At 37.7% G+C, this 22,903-nt stretch overlaps 1 protein-coding gene across 5 annotated transcripts in view; it reads left to right on the top strand.

The window, feature by feature from the left end:
• Positions 1–22,903, top strand: part of AASDH (aminoadipate-semialdehyde dehydrogenase) — a 39,453-nt gene that overhangs the window by 289 nt on the left and 16,261 nt on the right. For 2 of the 5 annotated variants that reach the window (XM_077848110.1, XM_077848113.1), the window contains exons 2-8: positions 2,722–2,992; positions 4,295–4,415; positions 9,821–10,137; positions 13,515–13,707; positions 21,030–21,271; positions 21,996–22,102; positions 22,592–22,764. In XM_077848110.1, the coding sequence (XP_077704236.1) occupies positions 2,763–2,992; positions 4,295–4,415; positions 9,821–10,137; positions 13,515–13,707; positions 21,030–21,271; positions 21,996–22,102; positions 22,592–22,764 (1,383 nt within the window). In that variant the 5' untranslated portion in view covers positions 2,722–2,762. Of the gene's footprint in view, positions 1–49; positions 148–2,717; positions 2,993–4,294; positions 4,416–9,820; positions 10,138–13,514; positions 13,708–21,029; positions 21,272–21,995; positions 22,103–22,591; positions 22,765–22,903 lie in introns of those variants that run through there. The other 3 variants (XM_077848111.1, XM_077848112.1, XM_077848114.1) reach the window with 3 other exon arrangements.

The following is a 22,903-nucleotide window of genomic DNA, read 5'->3' as shown; positions in this document are numbered from 1 at the left end:
GGCAGGTGGTGTCGAGCCAAGACTAACCTGACGTGTGTGATTTCTTCAGAGCTCCTCAGCCTCGGACCCTCTGCCCCTTCATTCTGAGAGACCAGCCTGCTGTGGTTTGGAAGCGCAAATGAAAACGTGTTTTGGGGGAGCTCTAAGGTGCATTGTTATTTTATTTATTCATTCATGAGAGACCTACACACAGAGCGGCAGAGACACAGGCAGAGGAGGAGGAGGCTCCATGCGGGGAGCCCGATGCGGGCCTCGACCCTGGAACCCCAGGATCACGCCCTGGGCCAAAGGCAGGCGCCAAACCGCTGAGCCACCCAGGTGTCCCAAGGGCATTGTTATTAAATGAAGTTGTATGATGTAAATTAAGCCCGTGGATACGGCAAAATAAAGTGTCTAGGTTATCTAACTGTCTTTAACTGGTAACCTAGGGAGAGGGCCCCGCCCCCCAGCCCTAGAATTTGTTGACACTTGTAAGCGCTTTGAGGACTAAATACATGGCCCCTGCTGCTGTAAATGAAGTAGCGAGTATCTTTATTTTTTATTTTTATTTTTGACTATTTTTAACTTAATGATTCCATTACGTATAAAATCAGCTTGCCAGTTTTTCTTTTTTTTTTTTTCCTGTTTTGCTTCCCCCCCCTCTTTATGAGGTCTCAGAAGATACTTATTGGGTGACCAAGGTCTTGGTTTTTTTTTTGTTTTTTTTTTTGTTTTTTTTTTAATATAGTATTTATTGGAGAGGATGGATTTGTGATTGTTAAGGAAAATAAAAACCCGGGCAACCCCGCTGGCTCAGCGGTTTGGCGCTGCCTTTGACCCAGGCCGTGATCCTGGAGACCTGGGATGGAGCCCCACCCATGTCGGGCTCCCTGCATGGAGCCTGCTTCTCCCCCTGTGTCTCTGCCTCTCTCTCTCTGTGTCTCTCATGAATAAATAAACAAAATCTTTAAAAAATAAAAAATAAAAACCTTACACAATAGATCTTGCCTTAAGTCTCTGTAGCAACTGCTCGGAAACTGGTAGTTAAAAGTAGAAAAACATGAACATATGTAGTGAGTGTTGCAATTTGTTATAAAAATGTCATTTAAGTTCACCTTATAATCTTGCCCTTTTAATGTCAGGTATTTTGGAATATAGTAAACAGAATGTCCTTGTGAAAAACTAACTGCTGTAATTGTTTTTTGCATTAAAAAATGCATTTTTGAAAAAAAATGCATTTTTGGGGACATCTACACTAACATTTTTGTGAAAATGCCTTACTATAGTGTAAACAATCTATTGTCATAGAAAGAATAGCAGAAGATCTCCTTCTGCACTGACTATACCTCCTCTGATAAACTCGTTTGGCATAATTAATGTGTGCTATGGACCGTCTTCTTTATATAATGATCATTTATGTGTAGGAGGAAAAGTTTAAAATTTTAATCTTGTACATCATAAAAGAATGTGGAAATGCTTACTAAAAATACTGTATTAAAGTTATATTTTTAAACTTTATATTTAGAAATCCTAACATTTTCAAACCTATGAGTCTCAATAGTTGGTTCATTTTGCTCTTTAGGAATATTTTTTCTAATTCATATAAATTAACTTTCATCTGTAAGATTTAATTTTGAATACATGAAATCAGCTCAAATACGTATGAACAAATAAAACTTAAAATAGGTTACTTGAAATCTGGAAAAGAGTTCACAGAAGGAAAAAAATCACCTTTATTCTCAAGGAAATACTAGCTGTTATTTCTTCTAAAACAATGATCCCTAAAGTTTTTTGGGTTTTGTTGGTTTTTTTTTTTTTTTTTTGATGAAATACTGTTTAAAATCTTTTATATTTTTGAGAAGTTCAGAGAATATTGCATTGATACAGTGCTCTCTGGAGTTGTAAAACTATAGTTTAAATGAATTTACTGGCATCTTATTTTTACTTTTTTTTAAGATTTTATTCATTTATTCATTAGAGAGAGAGAGAGGCAGAGACACAGGCAGAGGGAGAAGCAGGCTCCATGCAGGAAGCCCAACAAGGGACTCTGTCCGGGGACTCCAGGATCACGCCCTGGGCTGAAGGCGGTGCTAACCTGTTGAGCCACCAGGGCTGCCCAATTTATTGGCATTTTAAAAATAAGTTCCTCAAGAATTATAAATGTGACTTGATGTGACCTGAAGTGTCATAATAAATAATATAGTTTATATTATTGGGTTAAAATTGGATGGATTTAGATAGTTTTTCCCTTTTTCTACCTAAGGTTTATTTAATCTTCCCTAAGTTCATTTCCTAAAAGCACAGTTTATTCGCATTAGTCTTTGCAAAGATATTGTGCAGGATTTTAACCACTTATCTTAATCTGGGACAATAATGAAAGAAAGATGAAAAAATTAAGCATATAGTGCTTTAAATTTAGTTTTATTGGTTAATTTTTTGTATTTTTTTTCACATTGTGGACGGTTGAGAGAGACCACATTTTTACCTGTTTCAGTCTCCTCATGTTTTGTTCATACTGCTCTTTCCCCAAATTTTCTTCCAGCTTTGACCCAGTGTTAGGTCAATGGTATCAGATTAATTTTCATCCTCCTTGTTCTCACCATAGACAATTCCTAGGTTCAGAGATTGTTTTTGATATAGTTGTTTTTGTGAGGAATGATTTGTATAGAATTTTCTTTCTCCCTTTCTCACCCTACCAGGTTCCCTAAAACTCCCTGTCCCCATATTTTTGTATATAGGTAGAGTTCTCTGCTACCAATGATGTTTAGAGAAACTTCAGTGAAATGACTCTTCAGGAATTGGTGCATCAGGCTGCCTCCATTTATTCAGATAAAATAGCTGTATGTTTTGATGAGTGTAACAACCAGCCTCCAGTTTATTACACCTATAAGACTGTGGTGAATGCTGCTTCAGAATTATCAAATTTTCTACTCCTACACTGTGACTTTCAAGAAATTCAGGAAGTTGGTCTCTACTGCCATCCCGGAATAAACTTACCCTCTTGGATTTTAGGGTAATTCTTTTAATATTAAATTGTTTTCTAGCCTAATATAATTCTTTAATATATAGAATATGTTGTAACTTACTGTTATTTTTACTATTGTATCTTTATGTATTGCTTGTTCAATTTTAGGCTAAATGAGTTCATATTTCCCCAAGATTATTTTTAATCATTTTAAGTTAATTAATCTGAACTTACATAGGAGAGCCAAGAAGCTTTTACTAATAGAATATTTAAATATCTCCAAAACACATGGGTTTCATTTGTCTACCAAAAGAAAACAGTCATAAATTCTGTTCTTATATCAATGAAAACAATTATTTCAGAAATAATGTGACTTTTTTTTCCTTCTGAGACAGAAGTTTTAGGTACTCAAGTATTCAGTAAGTGAATGAATGAATGAATGAGCGTTTTGGGTGATGGTTCATAAAAATTGAGCAGTGAACTGCAGAAGACGCTAATTCAAACAGTCATTTGCAAAATGTTCATTATTAAGCTGTTCTAGAATATTATCCTTATATCATGACTTACGTCGTAGGGTTCTGCAAGAAATCAAGGCTGCTAAAGAATTAGAAGTTGATATTCATCCCATAGGATGTGTGTTAGTAGGTTAGTTGTATAAATGTAAAGCAAAAAAAAAAAGTTAGTTTCCCTTTTATCCAATCATTGACAAAATTTTATTGAGAATTACTACAAAAATCTGTTGTCTTCAAAGAACTTGTTTTTTTTAGATTTTATTTTGAGATAATCTATACACCCAAAGTGGGGCTTGAATCCACAACCACAAGATCAAGAGTCATATACTCTACCAACTGAGCCAGCCAGGTCTCCCTACCTCAAAGTACTTTTAGTTAAAACAGCTAACTGATTTTGCATCTTATTGCCACTTAAAAATGAATTTTAAAGTTGTCCCCTCCCCCTTAAGGTATCCTGGTTTTGTCGAGATGTCTTTTAGTATACAGATTGTATTAATCTGCATACTAGTAAGTTATATGTGGGTATTTAGCTTATGTTATCCTAGTTAGATGAAGAAATGACTCTGCTACCTGTTTGGTATTTTAGTAGTAGCATTAACCAAGTATATTCTACTGTAATACATTAGCTTTAAAAAAATCTTGGATTTCTGTAAGTTAAGTGATAGAAATTTAATGATAGGTATTCTGTCTTAAAAGACAAAATAAAAATAACTATAAAGATGGGGTCATCAAAAACATTTGGCATTTCTGATTCAGTAGTAAAGCGCATAGAGAAATAGAAATACTTAAAGATCATTTTCAACAGATCTTCTTTGCTGACTCTGTACTGTTTCTTTAGAATTCTCCAAGTCCCTGCTGCTTATGCTCCTATTGATCCAGATTCACCACCAGCATTATCAACTCATTTCATGAAAAAATGTAATCTAAGTTATATTCTTGTTGAAAAACAGCAAATTAATGTAAGTGTGTTTAAATTTATGTGCTACGTTTATCTTTCAGTTGAAGGGTGTTTGTGTGTATGTACGTACGTACATCACAGCATCTTTATCCATTTATTTATTGGACCAGGTTGCTTCCATATCTTGTCTACTGTAAATAGTGCTGCAATAAACAGGAATGCGTATATCTTCTTGAATTATTGTTTTCATTTTCTTTGGTTAAATACCCAGTAATGGGCAGCCCGGGTGGCTCAGCAGTTTAGTGCCTCCTTCAGCCCAGGGCCTGATCCTGGAGACCCGGGATCGAGTCCCGCGTCAGGCTCCCTGCATGGAGCCTGCTTCTCCCTCTGCCTGTGTCTCTGCCTTTCTCTCTCTCTGTGTCTCTCATGAATAAATAAAATATTTTAAAAATAAAATAAAATAAAATAAATACCCAGTAGTAGAATCACTGGGTCCTATGGCATTTTTGAGGAACCTCCATACCGTTTGCCACAGTGACTGCACCAGTTTACATTTTTACCAACATTGTGTGAGGGGGTTCCTTTTTTCCTCTACATCCTCACCAATGCCTATATCTTTAAAAAAAATTTTTTTTAAAAGATTTTATTTATTTATTCATGAGAGACACAGAGAGAAGCAGAAGGAGAAGCAGGCTCCCTGCAAGGAGCCCAATGCGGGACTTGATCCTGGACCCCGGAATCACTCCCTGAACAAAAGACAGATGCTCAACTGCTGAGCCACCCAGGCATCTCTCTATTTCTTGTCTTTTTAATTCTAGACATTCTGACAGATGTGAAGTGATAGCTCATTGTGGTTTTGATTTGCATTTCCCTGATGATTACTGATGTTGAGCATCTTTCACATGTCTGTTCACCATTTGTAAGTCAGCTTTAGAAATGTCTATTCAGTTCCTCTGCCTATATTTTAATTGGATTATTCGTTTTGGTTTTTGTTTATTTTTGTGTGTGTTGAATTGGATAAGTTCTTCATATATTTTGGATATTAACCCCTTATCAGATATATCATCTTCTCCCATTTAGTAGGTTGCCCTTTTGTTTTGTTGATGGTTTACTTCTCTGTGCAAAGTCTTTTTTATTTTGCTGGTGTCCCAGTAATTTGCTTTTGTTTTTCTTGCTTGAGGAGATGTATCTAGCAAAATGTGCTAGGATGATGTCAAGGTGATGATGTTCTGTGTTTTTTTCTAAGAGTTTAATGGTGTCAGATCTCACATTTAGGTCTTTAGTCCACATTGGGTTTATATTTGTGTGTGGTGTTAGAGAGTGGCCCAGTTTTATTCTTTTGAATTTAACTGTCCAGTTTTCCCAGCACCATTTATTGAAGAGACTCTTTTCCTAATTGCATATTCTTGCCTCTTGTGTTGTAGATTAATTGACCATGTAAGCATGTGTTTCTTTCTGGACTCTGTTCTGTTGATCTGTTGTCTGTTTTTGTGCCAATACCATACTGTTTGATTACTAAAGCTTTGTAGTATATTTTGAAACTGGCATTGTGATACCTCTGGCTTTCTTCTTTCCTAAGATTGCTTTAGCTATTTGGGGCCTTTTATGGTTCTATACAAATTTTAGGATTCTTTGTTCTAGATCAGAAAAAAAATGGTATTTTAAATCATTGCAATCAGTGCAAAGAGATTGCTTTGAATCTGTAGATTTCTTTGCATGATATGGATGTTTTAACAATATTCTTCCAATCATTGACCATGAAATACTTTTCGTTTATGTTATCTTCACTTTCTTTCATCAGTGTCTTACAGTTTTTTAGTACAGTTTTTACCACCTTAAATTTATTAATAGGTATTTTATTATTGATATAATTGTAAATGGGATTATTTCTTTATTCTCCTACTTCCTTGTTAGTATATAGGTATGCAACAAGTTTCTGTATGTTAATTTTGTATTCTGCAACTTTACTGAATTCATTTATTACTTAGTTTTTTGATGAAGTCTTTAGGGTTTTCTATTAGTATCATGTCATCTGTAAATAGTAACAATTTAATTTTTTTCTTACCAGTTTAGATGTCTTTTTTCTTTCCCCTCTTATTGCTGTGGCTAGGACTTTCAATACCATGTTAAATAAAAGTGAGTGGGTATCCTTGTCTTGTTCCTGATCTTGGAGGAAAATCTATTTTTCACCATTGAGTATGGCCTTTATTATGTTGAGGCATGTTCCCTCTCTTTGGGAGGTTTTTTTTTGGTTTGTTTTAAAGATTTTATTTATTTATTCATGAGAGAGACAGAGGCAGAGGCAGAGGGAGAAGCAGGCTCCCTGCAGGGAGCCCAATGGAGGACTCGATCCCAGGACCACAGGAATCATGCCCTGAGCCAAAGACAGGATGCTCAACTGCTGAGCCACCCAGGTGTCCCTGGGAGTTTTTATCATGAACGATGTTGAATTTTGTCAAATGCTTTTTCTGCATCTATTGAGAGGATGCAAATAAATTTTTTTTTCAAATTTATTCATGAGAGACACAGAAAGAGAGAGGCAGAGACATAGACAGAGGGAGAAGCAGGCTCCATGCAGGAAGCCTGATGTGGGATTCAATCCCGGGGCTCCAGGATCACGCCCTGAGCTGAAGGTAGGCGCTTAACTGCTGAGCCACCCAGGCATCTCAAAAGGATGTGATTTTTATCCAGTTTGTTAATGTGGTTTATTACATTGATTTGTGAATATTGGACCATTCTTGTGTCCTTGGAATAAATCACATTTGATTATGGTGAATGATCCTTTTAATGTATTGTTGAATGAGATTCGCTAGTATCTTGAGGATTTTTGTATCCATGTTCATCAGGGATGTTATGTTGTCCAGCAGTTTTTTTTGTAGGGTCTTTAAAAAAAATTTTTTTGCATTTAGTGTTTATTCAGGTTTTTGTTTTTGTGAGTCTGGCTAAAGATTTATCACTTTTGTCTTTTCAAAAACTGTCTCTTGGTTTCATGGATCTTTTCTATTCATGGATCTTTTTAGTCTGTTTCATTTGTTTCTGTTTTGATCTTTATTTCCTTCCGTTAACCTTGGGCTTGCTTTGTTCCTTTTCTAGTTCCTTTAGGTGTAAGATTAGATTGTTTGATTTTTTTCTTGTTTCTTGAGGTAATCCAGCATCACTATAAATTCTCTCAGAACTGATTTTGGTGCATCTTAAAGGTTTTAGACTGTTGTTTTCATTTGTCTCCATGTATTTTTTTATTTTTATTTCTTCTTTGATATCTTTGTTGACCCATTGGTTGTTCACTAGCATGTTGTTTAGCTGCTGCAAACATTTACATTTCAGTATGTTATGGTGTAGACCTCCGTGGGTTTACCTTGATTAGAACTCTTTGTGCTTTCTGAACTTGGATATCTCTTTCACTTCCCAGGTTAGGGAATCTTCCTTACAGTTTTTTTTAACATTTTATTTGTCTAGCTTATGTTAAAATATGAATATAGAATATAATACTTGTAACATTCAAAGTATAGATTAATTGACTTTATGTCCTCAGTAAGGTTTCTGGTCAGCTGTATGCTATTAGTAAAGTTTTGGGGGCATCAAGAGTTATTCATGGATATTAGGGTTGGTGCCTCTAATAACCCTTGTGTTGTTCAAGGGTCAGCTGTGGTTAGAAAAAGACCATAATCCTGAATCTGTAAATTCTACATAGTGTGATATTGTGCTAAGGGAAGTAAATGTAACATAGTAGAGATGAGAAAACATTTTTTTTAATTTATTCATAGAGAGAGAGAGAGAGAGGCAGAGACACAGACAGAGGGAGAAGCAGGCTCCATGCAGGGAGCCCGATATGGGACTCGATCCTGGGTTTCCAGGATCACACCCCAGGCCGCAGGCGACGCCAAACCGCTGTGCCACTGGGGCTGCCCGAGATGAGAAAATTTTAATAGGAAAAGATGGTTTTGAACTAAGTCTTAAAAATATATATTATATAGGTCCTCCATTTTTTTTTTTTAATATTATAAGATACCATACCGGACCCTTAATATACACATAACGAACAAAAACAATATAGGCTCCTGTGTTGTGACCTTTTTCTCATTTCTCTCCTCTTATTTTTCTCTTATTCATCTCACTTATAGTAATTTGAAATGTAATGTTTCATTAAATTTCTTTATCAACCTGAAAAGGTATATTCAAGGGAACCTACTTGTAAGCATGTAAAAATTGAATTTAGCATCTTTTTATCTAAAGTAAATCTGTATTAATTTGTCTCCATCTACCAAATAACTGAGCCAGAAACTCAGCAATCTTCTTAGGCTCACTCTGTATCCAGAAAGTTCTGCAGCCCTATTGATTCTTGCTCTTAGGCTCTTTTTGTCCACTCTTTGTTGCAGCAGACTAGTTCGGGCCTACATAGCCTATCTCACTTGTTGCAAAAGGTTCGTTAGAAGACCCTCACTTATCAAAAGTCTTATCAGTCTATCCTTGATGGAGTAAAGTCTACCTATGCTATTGCCACCTTCAACTGGATCTTATTGTTTAGGTTAAGTTGTAAACCCCTTAGTATTTTTTTTTAAGATTTTATTTATTTATTTATATGAGAGAGAGAGAGAAAGAGGCAGAGACACAGGCAGAGGGAGAAGCAAGCTTCATGCAGGGAGTCCGACGTGGGACTCGATTCCGGGTCTCCAGGATCAGGCCCTGCGCTGAAGGCGACACTAAACTGCTGAGCCACCCGGGCTGCCCTATACCCCTTAGTATGGAGTATACAGAGTTATTAAGGATAGTGTCTCCTCTCCTATTAACAACACTACTTACTTTCTCCCTCTCCCCCAGTTCTTCAACTTATTGGAATGCCTAACATTCTCCATTAACACTGGCTTTCTCACTATCATATACTCTGCATTAGCTATTTGCCTAATAAAGCACTCCTTTATTTGGACAAAAGCTACTTAAAATGCAAATATTACATGTGATGTAGCAATCTCAGACCTTCCAGGCAGAGGTAAATTCAGTCTCCTCTGTTCCCATTGACGTTTGAAACATATTCACTGTCACAATTATCACATTGCCCTGCAGTTGTTTTTGTGTCTTTTTTTTATTTTGAAGGTGACCTTGAAAGTAAGGATAGCACTGTATTCTTGCAAGTTTCTAATTTATTTATTTATTTTTAAAATATTTTATTTATTCATGAGAGATACACAGAGGAGGCAGAAACATAGACAGAGGGAGAAGCAGGCCCCTTGCAGGGAGCCTGGTGCCGGACTCAACTCAATCCTCAGACCTAGGATCCTGTCCTAGCTGAAGGCAGACGCTCAACTGCTGAGCCATCCAGGCGTCCCTCTGATTTATTTTTTTAATCTCTAGTTATATAGAAGTACTCAAAACCATATTGAAGAAGTAAATGAATATTTTGTATTACTTCTGTGTAAAAAAAAAAGTTTTTACATATTAATATCGTGAACTTTGTTCCCTGTGTAACAGAAATTCAAATCTTCCTATGAAACATTATTGAATTATGATACACCTAAGGAATATAATGACCTAGTACTCTTCAGACTTCACTGGAAAAATGCTGAAGCGAGCTTGATGCTAAATGACAGAAAACAGAATTATGAAAAAGAGAAAATGGCAAACAGCACAAATTCTGAGAACAGCAATGCAGAAAAGACAGACGAGCGTATGGATGTGAGGCAAAAGAATTGCTTGGCATATGTTCTCCATACATCAGGCACTACAGGGATCCCTAAGATTGTCAGAGTCCCTCATGCATGTATAGTGCCAAACATCCAACATTTTCGGTGAGTTTTGTCCTTCAAATCCTTCTTCAAAATTTGTATTTTAAAGGGGAAAAATTTTTTCTTTAAGTAAACTCTATCCCTAACATGGGGCTTGATCTCACCACCCCAAGATTAAGAGTTGCATGCTGTACCAATTGAGCCAGCCAGGTACCCCAAGGGAAAAATTTTAATCTCTTTATAACTTTTTTTTTTTTTTTTAAGATTGACTTAGTTGAGAGAGAATGTGTGTGCACACAAGCAGGAAGGAGAGAGAGATAATCTCAAGCCAGCTCTGCTAAGTGTGGAGCCTGATGCAGGGCTCAATTTCAAGACACTGAGATGGTGACCTGAGCCAAAATTAAGAGTCAGATGCTTTAACTGACTGAGCCACCTGGATGCCTCTGGGTTTTAAAACCTTTGTTCCTAAATTGATAGTCACAAGTAATTAGGTCTTTTGTTGTGGCTATATCTGAACTTTAGTTCTTTGCTAGTTTGGACTTCATTTCTCTGATCCAGACCTGGATCAAATAGGGAGCAAACAAATAATATGGTTGAAGCTTTGTTTCTTAATTATTAAGAGGAAGAAAGTATATACCTGGCAGAGGTACAGCAGAGATCTGGAAGAAAGGAGTTTGGGTTTCTAGGGTATATGAGAGCTGAGGAAGGAGTGGGAAGGCAGGAGCCGTGTGACCTGAGAGGGCAGGAGTCTGGTATGCCCTGTTGAAGAATTTCGCACTTAAATCCAGTATATGTAAAAAGGTTTGCATTTCATTAAGTTCATTCCTATAGTATTGTAAAGTTTGGTTTGCTCATTGGCAGATGAGGAATCTCTATGTAGTTGACTCTCATTTGAGAGGAAAGAAGGAAACAGAAAGGGAACCAAAGGAGAATAGTCTTAGGAGATCAAGAGGAAACAGAAACAAATATAGAAACTTAGACAAATACGTATTTTTACGTCATTTTAAGTTTTATATAATTAAAACTTGCTAACAACCACATTTTATAAGTACAAAGAAATGGGTCAGTTAAGCATCCAACTCTTGAGTTCAGTTCAGGTCATGCTCTCAGGGTCGTGAGATCGAGCTCCCTGTCAGGCTCTCTGCTGGTCGTTGGAGCCTCCTTAAGATTCTTTCTCTCCCTCTCCCTCTGTCCCTCTGCTCTCTCTCTCAAAAAAAAGTACAAAGAGAGTAGAGAAAATTTAACAATATCTTATTTAATTCAATATCTCTAAAATATCAATATGAAATCAATATGAAAATTAGTGAGGTATTTTACACTCTTTATGATTATCTTAAATTTAGCATGATGAAGCTAGATTTAAGATAATTAAATCTATTTAAGATGAATTATGACTTTCCTATGCAGAAGGCAAAGTCATACGTTAAGACTTTGAGAGGTGAGGTGGGATAGAGATGCAGGGAACTTGAAGAGAGTGGAGTAGATTTGGAATATGGTTGGAGTGGGAGAGGCTCTGGGCTGACAGAGGCAGGAATTATGTGTAAGTAGGAGCAAGTATCTACCCGGTGAGGGGTAAAGGGCTAATTTAAAGTATAGGATTTTTTTTTTTTTTTTTTTTTAGATTTTATTTATTCAGGAGAGACCTATAGAGACAGAAACATGGGCAGAGGGAGAAGCAGGCTCCCCGTGGGGAATCAGATGCAAGACTCTATTCCAGGACCCCAGGATCACGACCTGGGAGCCATCCAGGTGTCCCAAAGAATAGGAATTTCTTGATTGCTGGTAGTGCTTGAATTTATTGAAATCTATTTACCTGTTTAAAATCCCCTTTTGGCTTACTTTCAGGGCCATAAAAGTCACTCGCAGAGGGGATTTATAGTAGGTTCATTCTTGGTTTCTGTCCTGGGAATAAAAGTCACTCTGAAGAAGGAATTTATGGCAATTTCATTTTCCAGAAGTTTTTACAATTAGTCATATAAAGGAAGCTCTAAGAAGGCTTCTTTCCGCATCTGTTAAATCCAAAATGTCCTCAGCTTAAAGTAATCTTCATACTAACTCTGGGCTTCTTAGTTGGTACCACAATATTATACTTGAAGATCTTTTGAAGTTAAGGTAATCCCTGCCTTTTAGATAGAGTGGGTTTTTTGTGTTGAAAATGAGGAATTCTGCAGGCTTAACACTGACTAATACTTGGTAATATCCTAACTACATACATTCAGCTCTTTGTTCAGCTGTTGAGAGAAAATGCCAAATAGTGGGGACAAGGAAATCAGAGGTCTCTACTAAGCATCATTAAATATTAGGGTAGAATAAATCAAGATTCTACCAGTAAAGCAGAACCAGGAGGATATATGAGGACTCACTTATGTTTGTGGGTGCTGGCTAAGCAACACTGACGTCTATAGAGTAAATACTAAGAGATGATCATGAGGAGGCTGGAACCCCATAGGCATGTGCTTGTTCACAGGCAAGTCAGGAAAGAAGATCTAGGGGGAAGGGATGAGTCTCTTTTTCAGAGAATGCCTAAATGTTCTTTAAAAGTCCTTCCAGTTGAGTAATCTCCAGTATTCCAGGATAATCTCCCTTTTGATTAAAGTCCCCTAATTAGAGACTCTGTCTACAAAATCCCTTCACAGCAGCACCTAGGTTAATGGTTGGAATAACAGAGAGATGTGTGTTCTACTAAATGGCAGCTGCTTCCCTTTTGTCCTTCAGCTCTTGAGAGAGTGTGTCCCTTGTTTTCTACCCTAATGGAAAACATACTAGAAATTCTGGGGACTCTGGTTCAATCCAGCCACACTTACTCATCAGAAAGCCATCACAGATGATAAAATATATCACAGTAGGAAGTGGATATTGCTTTAAATGGCTTTTTTTTTTTTTAATTTTTATTTATTTATGATAGTCACAGAGAGAGAGAGAGAGAGGCAGAGACACAGGCAGAGGGAGAAGCAGGCTCCATGCACCGGGAGCCCGACGTGGGATTCGATCCCGGGTCTCCAGGATCGCGCCCTGGGCCAAAGGCAGGCGCCAAACCGCTGCGCCACCCAGGGATCCCTTTAAATGGCTTTTTTAAAAAAAATATTTGACAGAGGTAGCACAAGCAAGGGAAGTGGCAGGCAGAGGGAAAAGCAGGCTCCCCACTGAGCAGGGAGCCCGATGTGGGGGGACTCGATGCCAGGACCCTGGAATCATGACCTGAGTTGAAGTAGATGCTTAAGGGACTGAGCCACCCAGGCACCCTGCTTCAAATGGCCTTTAATCCTTCTTTTTATAAAGAAGAGTTCTAGAACTAGGAGTACCATTTTTGTTAACCTACGAGAAACAGTAAAAATCTGGCCAACATCTAGAAACTAAACTTATGGTCATAAATAATTTTTTAGGATATGTGATTACCAAATGTTAGACGTTTCTTATAACTGCATTCTGTTGTGTTTTAGGGTACTTTTCGAGATCACACAGGAAGATGTTTTGTTTCTGGCTTCACCTCTGACCTTTGATCCTTCCGTTGTGGAAATATTTGTTGCTCTATCAAGTGGTGCCTGTCTGCTAATTGTACCAACATCTGTCAAAATGCTTCCATCAAAATTAGCTGCTGTTCTCTTTTCCCATCACAGAGTAACTATTTTGCAGGTACATTTCAGGGCAAATGAAATGCTTTGTCTTTTATTTAATATTTTAAATGTTTTAAAGAATATTTTGTATTCCTGTATTCCTGTATTTTTCCCCCCAATGGATTAATGATAATCTAGTTAGATTATTAAAGGTTGTTTCCTGATATCACTTAATTTGCTTGAGAATGAAAAAAAATCAGTTAATTCTGTCTAGAAAATTATTTTACTGTCTATCTTGTACAATAATAACTGGAGGAAGTTGACCTTCACTCACATCTGTTGGGTTATGCTGGCCCTCCTATCTTAAGCTTTAGCATGTAGTGAAAAACACAAACTTAGTTTAAGTAAGTTAAATTATAATTAGTTAGGAATTTAGATTTTCTGACTTTTTATATCAGTATATTTTACATAAACTTATAGAAACAAATATTTAGGTTTGTCACTTTTAAAGATTCAAAAAATATGTATCTGAAAGTATATGACTGGTATACAAGCGTTAATATATTACAAGTGGTTAAAGATATTAAAGAGAATTAGGGACGCCTGGGTGGCTCAGCGGTTGAGCGTCTGCCTTTGGCCCAGGGCGTGATCCTGGAGACCTGGGATCGAGTCCCATATCGGGCTCCCTGCATAGAGCCTGCTTTTCCCTCTGCCTATGTCTCTGCCTCTCTCTCTCTGTGTCTCTCATGAATAAATAAACAAAATCTTAAAAAAAAAAAAATTAAAGATACAAAGATATCTGTCACAAAGGGGAGAGGCTGTGTTATCTTGACCAAATTTATGGAGGGCTGAAGCAAGCCTCCCTCTCCCCCACCCTGGCCTCAGTGTGCATTTCTAAGATACGTATATTAATTTCCAAAGAGCCTGTAACACCTAGCCACCGACATGAACATTAAACCACTGACATGAACAATATGGAGGGCTAAAGATAGATTCAGTTTTGTTGGTTTTTTTACATGTCTCATAATGAGACATTTGTTGTTAGGGTTCATCTTTTCCTTCCAAAGTCAAATTTCTTATCAAGTGATACGTAAGTCATCAAGAATTTTTGCCTTTTTGCCTATGTATTATATATTATACTTTAAGAAAAGAGCTTCCTGTATAGATTATATTTACAAAAAATAACCTTACCTAAAAACCCAATTGGACATTAAGCAAGGCTTAAAAGCTTAAAAGAGAATACATGCTTTACTGAAGTTTTAAAAATTACAAAAAAATAGAACATCTTGATTTACTGTGGAGGAGAAAAGCCCCAAAATGAAGTGCACTGAGCTTTTGAGGAAGTTAAAGCCTATACTTTATTTCAGGAATAAGGACCTTTCAGAAAGAAAGGTCTACTTTTTAGCTTTTTAGAAACCTAAAATGCATTTGAGTTTTGTTTTTTGTTTTTTTTCCCCCAATATTCTGGGTGACAACTTTATTTTATTTTATTTTTTAAAATTTTTATTTATTTATGATAGTCACACACAGAGAGAGAGAGAAAGAGAGAGAGAGAGGCAGAGACATAGGCAGAGGGAGAAGCAGGCTCCATGCACCGGGAGCCCGATGTGGGATTCGATCCCGGGTCTCCAGGATCGCGCCCTGGGCCAAAGGCAGGCGCCAAACCACTGCGCCACCCAGGGATCCCTGGGTGACAACTTTATATTAAACTTGATGCCCTTTGAAAGTGAAACCATTTAATTAGAGCAAAATCTCAGGTTTCTAGCTACAAAATGTCACCATAATAGTGTTTCATTTTTATATGAATTTTTCCTTAGAAATTTTAGAAGGAACCTTAACATTCCATGTTTTTTCTGTTAATTTACTGAGCTCTTTTTTCTATGACTAGGATGATTTGGTAACAAAGTATACTAACATTCTGCCACTAAATTTTGTCATTTCAGTTTATGAGTATCTGAAGTGTTACCATGCCTTATCTTGATGAATGTTCATAGCTGTGCATTTATATGTAGAGTTCAAAGTTGAGATTATCTTTAGCACCAGAAATTAGGCCAGAACATTTTTTTTAAGATTTTATTTATTTATGAGAAAAAGAGTACGCACATGTGCACGCAGGAGGAGGAGCAAGAGGGAGAGGAACAAGCAAACTGTGTGCTGAGTGCTGAGCTCAATGTAGGGCTCTCTCTCAGGACCCTGAGATCACAACCTGAGTTGAAACGAGGAGTCAGGTGCCCAATCAACTGAGGCACCCCAGAACATCTCATTTTTGGCAAGAGTTTCCTCATGATAAAACTTGATGGAACAGTTAACTGGATTTAGAATGCCTGGTAAATAAGGTGGCCAATATAATTTATTACCAAAAACCCAGAATCTTGAGAGTGAATGGAGGTGCTAAATTGCTAGCAGGAATCTGGAATAATAAGTTCGTACTGGGATGTGGGGTTATCCTATTTAAATATTTTTGGCAAACCAAGACTTTAAATCATCTTTTTGAATTAAAATTCAAGTTGTCCGTTAGGGCTGCTTCTAGCTTTTATTGAAAGAAACCATTTAAAAGTCTTGATTCATGTGGAAATATTCTATGATCAAATAAGAGATTGGCAGAGCCTCTCCCTGAGGAGCAACTATAAAGCTGGACAAAATTGACAAAAGCAACTACGTTAACACTTTGGAAATCAATCAAAGGCATACAACTACCTGAAAAGTGTGTGTCTTTATAATTGTTGAGTTTTGCATAAACATGGAATGTGTGGCATTCTAGCTGCTCTCCCTGCTTCCCCAGCTCAGTCAAAACAGACTTTTCTGTCAAGGCCTGTTTCAGGGCATTTAATCAGTTTGGAGTGCTGGTTATGTCCATGCTCAAAAACCTGTCTGTGGAAATGTTGAAGTGGGCCAGCACAAAGGACTGAAAACTCTTCAGGTTTGAGGTTGTTGGTGATAGGGATAGCACATTCTGGCTAAGGCTGCATTTGTGATCAGATCAGAGAGCCCAAGTAGATTCCTGGCTGACCTTGAGCCTATGTGCATGTGCCCTAGAGACCCAGAAGGACCCATGGAAAACAAAAGCTGCATTAGGCTTGAAAATGGCCTAAACTTTGAGCTCATCTATCTGTACATATAATCCATCTCTGTGGACAGTGCAGTTGTTGCTTGACTGCTGAGCTAAGCAGACAGACACATGGTGACCTGTAGGAAGTAAGACTTATATATATATGTGTGTGTGTGTGTATACATGTATATCTGTATATAAATATATACATATTATATATATACATATATAATATATATTTTAAGATTTAAAAAAATATATATGTAATATATATTTTAAGATTTTATTTATTCATGAGAGAGGCAGAGACACAGGCAGAGGGAGAAGCAGGCTCCATGGAGGGAGCCTGATGTGGGACTTGATCCTGGCACTCCAGGATCATGCCCTGAGCCGAAAGCAGACTTAACTGCTGAGCCACCCAGGTGTCCCTTAAATATATATTCTTGTTTTCTTTTTTTTTTTTTTAATTTTTATTTATTTATGATAGTCACAGAGAGAGAAAGAGAGAGAGGCAGAGACACAGGCAGAGGGAGAAGCAGGCTCCATGTACCGGAAGCCCGATGTGGGATTCGATCCCGGGTCTCCAGGATCACGCCCTGGGCCAAAGGCAGGCGCCAAACCGCTGCGCCACCCAGGGATCCCTTGTTTTCATTTTTAAGGAGCACCTGGGTGGGTCAGATGGTTAAGATCTGTTTTCAGCTCAGGTCATGATCTTTGGGTCCTGGAATCAAGCCCTGCATTGGGCTTCCTGCTCAGTGGGGAGTCTGCTTCTCCCTCTCTTTCTGCCTCCCACCCCCTGGGTCCTACTGTCTCTCAAATGATTTTTAAAAAAAATACATATCTAAAAGAACAAGTGAGCAATGATATTAGTGGCACACATCACTAGGAAGACAGATTTATAGATTTAATCCAGGCTAGTTAGTAACAAAGAAACAAGCTAACAAGCAACAAGAAGATTTCATAGTGATATGGTCAGGATATCAAGGAGTACATTGTGTTATCAAGAAGATGTAATGATTATAAATGTATATCCACCTAAAAATAGAGACTGCAGATACATGAAGCAAAAATGGATAGGACTGAAATGAGAATTAGGCAACCCAATAGTTTGAAATTTTAATACCCTACTTTTAACAATTGAATGAAAAGCTAGACAGAAATCAGAACATATACTATAGAACACTTGAACAACATTATCAGCCAAATTCTGTTTATAGAACACAGCATCCAATAAATACAGAATACATATTCTTTGCAAGCACATTGAACTTTTTTTTTTAAGATTTTACTTATTTATTCATGAGAGACCGCACAAGAGAGAGAAGCAGAGATGCAGGCTGAGGGAGAAGCAGGCTCCATGCAGGGAGCCCGACGGTGGGACTCGATCCTGGGTCTCCAGGATCACAACCTGAGCCAAAGGCAGATGCTCAACCACTGAGCCACCCACAGGCATCCCACGTTGAACATTTTCTAGGGTAGATCATATTCTTAACCACCAAACAAGTTACCATAAATTTAAAATGTGACCAATTAGCATTTATCCCAGGAATGCACATTTGGTTTAACATCCAAAAATCCACTGATAATTATGCCTTCTGCCTGTCCATTATTTATGTGACATATATTATCTCAACAGATGCAGATGTATTGGCAAAATCCAACACTTGTGATGAAGGAAAAAAAACCTTAAGTAGGAATAGAAGAACTTCCCCAATATGAAAGGCATCTACAAAAAACTGTAACATCCTATTTGGTGAAAGACTACATGCTTTCGCCCTTAAATTGGAAACAAGACAAGGATGTTTGCTTTTGTCACTTCTCTTCATTATTACTCTCGTTGTTCTAGGCAGTGCAATAAGGAAAAAAAAAAAAAAACACCCAACACATTACTGATAGAAGTTAAAGAGCTCAATAAAAAGAATTTCATGTTTTTTTGTTTTTTTTTTTAATTTTTTTTTTTTAATTTTTATTTATTTATGATAGTCACAGAGAGAGAGAGAGAGAGAGGCAGAGACACAGGCAGAGGGAGAAGCAGGCTCCATGCACCGGGAGCCTGACGTGGGATTCGATCCCGGGTCTCCAGGATCGCGCCCTGGGCCAAAGGCAGGCGCTAAACTGCTGCGCCACCCAGGGATCCCGAATTTCATGTTTTAAAATATTTTATTTGAGCAGGAGAGAGAGCAAGCTGGGGGCAGGAGTGGAGTGGGAAGGAGAAGCAGATTCCCTGCTGAGCCAGATAGCCTGATGAGGGGCTCCGTCCCAGGACCCCAAGACCGTGACCTGCCAAAGGCAGACCCTCAACCGACTGAGCCATCCAAGCACCCTTCAGACATTTCGTGTTTATGGATTGAAGTCTTAATATTGTCAAGATCTATAATTTAAACACAGTTCCTATCAAAATCCTAGTAGAGGGATCCCTGGGTGGCGCAGCAGTTTAGCGCCTGCCTTTGGCCCAGGGTGCAATCCTGGTGACCCAGGATCGAATCCCACGTGGGGCTCCCGGTGCATGGAGCCTGCTTCTCCCTCTGCCTGTGTCTCTGCCTCTCTCTCTCTCTCTCTGTGACTATCATAAATAAATAAAAATTAAAAAAAAAATCCTAGTAGACTTTTTTTGGGTAGAAATTGACAATTGATCCTAAATTTTATATGGAAATGTGAACCTTAGTCTTGATCTGTACAATGGACTACTACTCAGCAATAGAGTCCTGTGGTCTGAGTGTTTGTGCTCCCCCCTGCCACATTCATTTGTTAAAATCCTAATGAACAATGTAATAGTATTAGGAGATGTGGCCCTTGGGAATGCTTTCATGAATGGGCTTAGTGCTCTAGGAAGAGACCCTAACAGAGTTCCCTAGCCCCTTCTAACCGTGTGAATAAAACAAGTTGGCAGTCTTTCACCTTGAAAGAGGGCTTTTACCAGAGCCCGGCCATGCTGGCATCCCGATCTTGGACTTAAAGCCCCAGAACTGTTAGAAGTAAATTTCTGTTGTTTGTAACCTACCTAGTCTGTGCTATTTTGTTATATATAAGCCTGAGCTGAGACAAAACGGACAAAGGGAATTGATAAGTACAACTTAGGTGAGTCACAAAGTATTTATATGGAGTAAAAGAAGTCAGGTCAAAACAGAATGTGTTGGCAGCCCAGGTGGCTCAGCGGTTTAGAACTGCCTTCAGCCCAGGGTCTGATCCAGGGGACCCGGGATTGAGTCCTACATCGGGCTCCCTGCATGGAGCCTGCTTCTCCATCTGCCTGTGTCTCTGTCCCCCCGCCCCCATGAATAAATAAATAAAATCTTAAAAAAAAAAAAAAAAACTGACATAAAAAAAACAATGTGTTGTGTGATTCTGTTTTCATAAAATTCTGGAAAATGCCAGCTAATCATTAGGAAATAGATCAGTGGTTGTCTGGAAAGGTCCAGTTGATGGGAAATAGGTAATTTTAGGGCTGAAGAATATATTCATTATTTAGAGTATGGTGATAGTTTTCATTGATTTTTATCTATATATCTGTATCTCAATTTATACTGTATGCTTTAAATATGTACAGTTTATTGTATGTCAATTAAATACTTCACCAGAGCTGTTTTTATTTTTTTATTTATTTTTTTAAAAGATTTATTTAGGGATCCCTGGGTGGCGCAGCGGTTTGGCGCCTGCCTTTGGCCCAGGGCGCGATCCTGGAGACCCGGGATCGAGTCCCACATCAGGCTACCGGTGCATGCAGCCTGCTTCTCCCTCTGCCTTTGTCTCTGGCGCTCTCAGTCTTTCATGAATAAATAAATAAATAAAATCTTAAAAAAAAAAATAAATAAAAGATTTATTTATTCATGAGAGACACAGAAAGAGAGAGGTAGAGAGACACAGGCAGAGGGAGAAGCAGGCTCCTTGCAGAGAGCCCAACGTGGGACTTGATACCGGGTCTCCAGGATCACACCCTGGGCTGAAGGCAGGTGCTAAACCTCTGAGCCAGCCAGGGACTCCCACCAGAGCTGTTTTTAAAAGATCTTTTTTCATATTGTTAGGAACAGGTTTACACCTTTATTTACATTTTTCTACATGGAGATGATGGGAAAGGAAATATGAACGGATTTGATCTATTTTGTCCTTTTTGTCTTTAAACTATTTTGTCTAAACTATCCAGTGAAACATAACTAATATTTTTAAGTTTGTTTGCTAAAGCAAAATTGATATCCACGGTAAGAAGGTAATGCTGCCTCAGTAGATTTCCAAAATTACTTAACAATTTGATAAACACGGCCTTAATTTCCATGTGGGTGTCTAATTATTGAACTAATTATTACAGTATTTACTTTTTTAAAGAGGTGAAGGGAGTATCTTTAATGTATTCACAGGCAACACCAACATTGCTTAGAAGATTTGGATCTCAGCTTATCAAGTCAACCGTTTTATCAGCCAGTACTTCTCTTCGAGTATTAGCCCTTGGTGGTGAAGCATTTCCATCATTGACTGTTCTCAAAAGCTGGAGAGGAGTAGACAATAAAACACAAATATTTAATGTATATGGTATCACAGAGGTATCAAGTTGGGCAACTTTTCACAGGATTCCAGAGAAGTTTCTTAATTCTACTTTGAAGTAAGGATTTCAATTGCTAAACAGACTACAAAAAAACTATTTTTCTAGTATCGTAACATTAACACTAATAATGTTTTTGATAGGCACTGCAGTAGTAATTTTAGAAACAGTACTTTATCTAGAATTTTATTTTTTTAGAGTAAGAAGGAAGGCACAGGGGAAGGGTAAGAGAATTTTTTTTTAAGATTTTGAGAGAGAGAGCATGAGGGGTGGGGGGCAGAGGGAGAGGGAGAAGCAGGCCCCTGCCCCTGAGCAGGGAGCCCAATGCTGGGCTCCATCTCAGGACCCTGGGATCATGACCTGAGCTGAAGGCAGATGCTTAAGTGAGCCACCCAGGCACCTTGGGAGAGAATCTTAAGCATGTTCAATGCCCAGTGCAGAGCCCAGTCTCACAACCCTGAGATCATGACCCAAAATCAAGCATCAGTTGCTTAACCAACTGAGCCACCCAGGCCCCCCTGTTTTATCTAGAATTTTAAGCTGAGGGTCCAGAACCTCTCTTATACCTGGTGCTGCAGATCCTGCTATAACTTTTTAGTGACTAAACAGGAATAAATAACCTAGGATAACTTTTCCACCTAACCTTTTCCTCTTGGCAGTCTTTGAATTACAATATAACCAAAACTTTTTTTTTTCTTTATTTGGTATGATGTGATTTAAATACATTGGAAAATATTCTATTCAAATGAAAAATTTTAATGTGGTTTGGGTTGTGTTTTCATAGATGTGAATTGCCTGTACCCCTGGGATTTCCACTGCTTGGAACAGTAGTTGAAGTCAGAGATACTGATGGATTCACAATTCAAGAAGGCCATGGCCAAGTATTTTTAGGTTGTTTTACATTTGCTGATTGGGCAAACCTTTTTTTTTCCCTTGAAAAAGAAATCTGATGTTAATTTTATTCTTTCATCAATTTGCCTTATGTCCAGTACTCTTTTTCAGTGATAATTTTTAATCTCATTCTCACAGTCATGAAGCATTTAATATATTACCATAATTATTTCAGATAACAATATTTGATACCCTTAAGGAATATAAAAAGGAATTTAGAAAATGTATTTTGTACTTATAGCCAAAATTCTCTTTAATTACTATTCTTAAGAATTTTTTAAATAACATATGTTTTTAGAAATTTTGTTTTATTCCTCTATTTTACTGAGGTTATTGTATTTATTTTATCAGGTAACACTTAAATATGAATATGAATATTCAAAATGTGAAACTTAGTAACAACTTTTGAAGATGTTCTTGATTTGATGGTTTTTAATATATTTTCCATGGATTTATTTTTTTATAATGTTGGTGTTTATTCTTGTGAAGGTGGCAGAAATAGAGTATGTTTTCTTGATGATGAAATGACAGTACCACTTGGCACAATGCGAGCCACAGGAGACTTGGTGATGGTGAAAGATGGAGAGATGTTTTTCTTGGGACGAAAGGACAGTCAAATAAAACGACATGGCAAACGTCTTAACATTGAACTTGTGCAACAGGTAGAACTATTTAAATATTAAGTATTCTACCAACATATGTAGGTATTAGAGGTAGCCACCACCAATTTTCTGTGCCAGCATTCTCTATTAGTATTGTTTAAGCCTAAGATTTTTTTGCATTAATGATGCATTACAATAA

Source organism: Canis aureus, chromosome 14 (assembly GCF_053574225.1).
Source record: "Canis aureus isolate CA01 chromosome 14, VMU_Caureus_v.1.0, whole genome shotgun sequence".
NCBI lineage: Eukaryota > Metazoa > Chordata > Mammalia > Carnivora > Canidae > Canis > Canis aureus.
The sequence above is the reverse complement of the archived record's forward strand: the minus strand, read 5'-3'. Positions and strand labels throughout refer to the sequence as shown.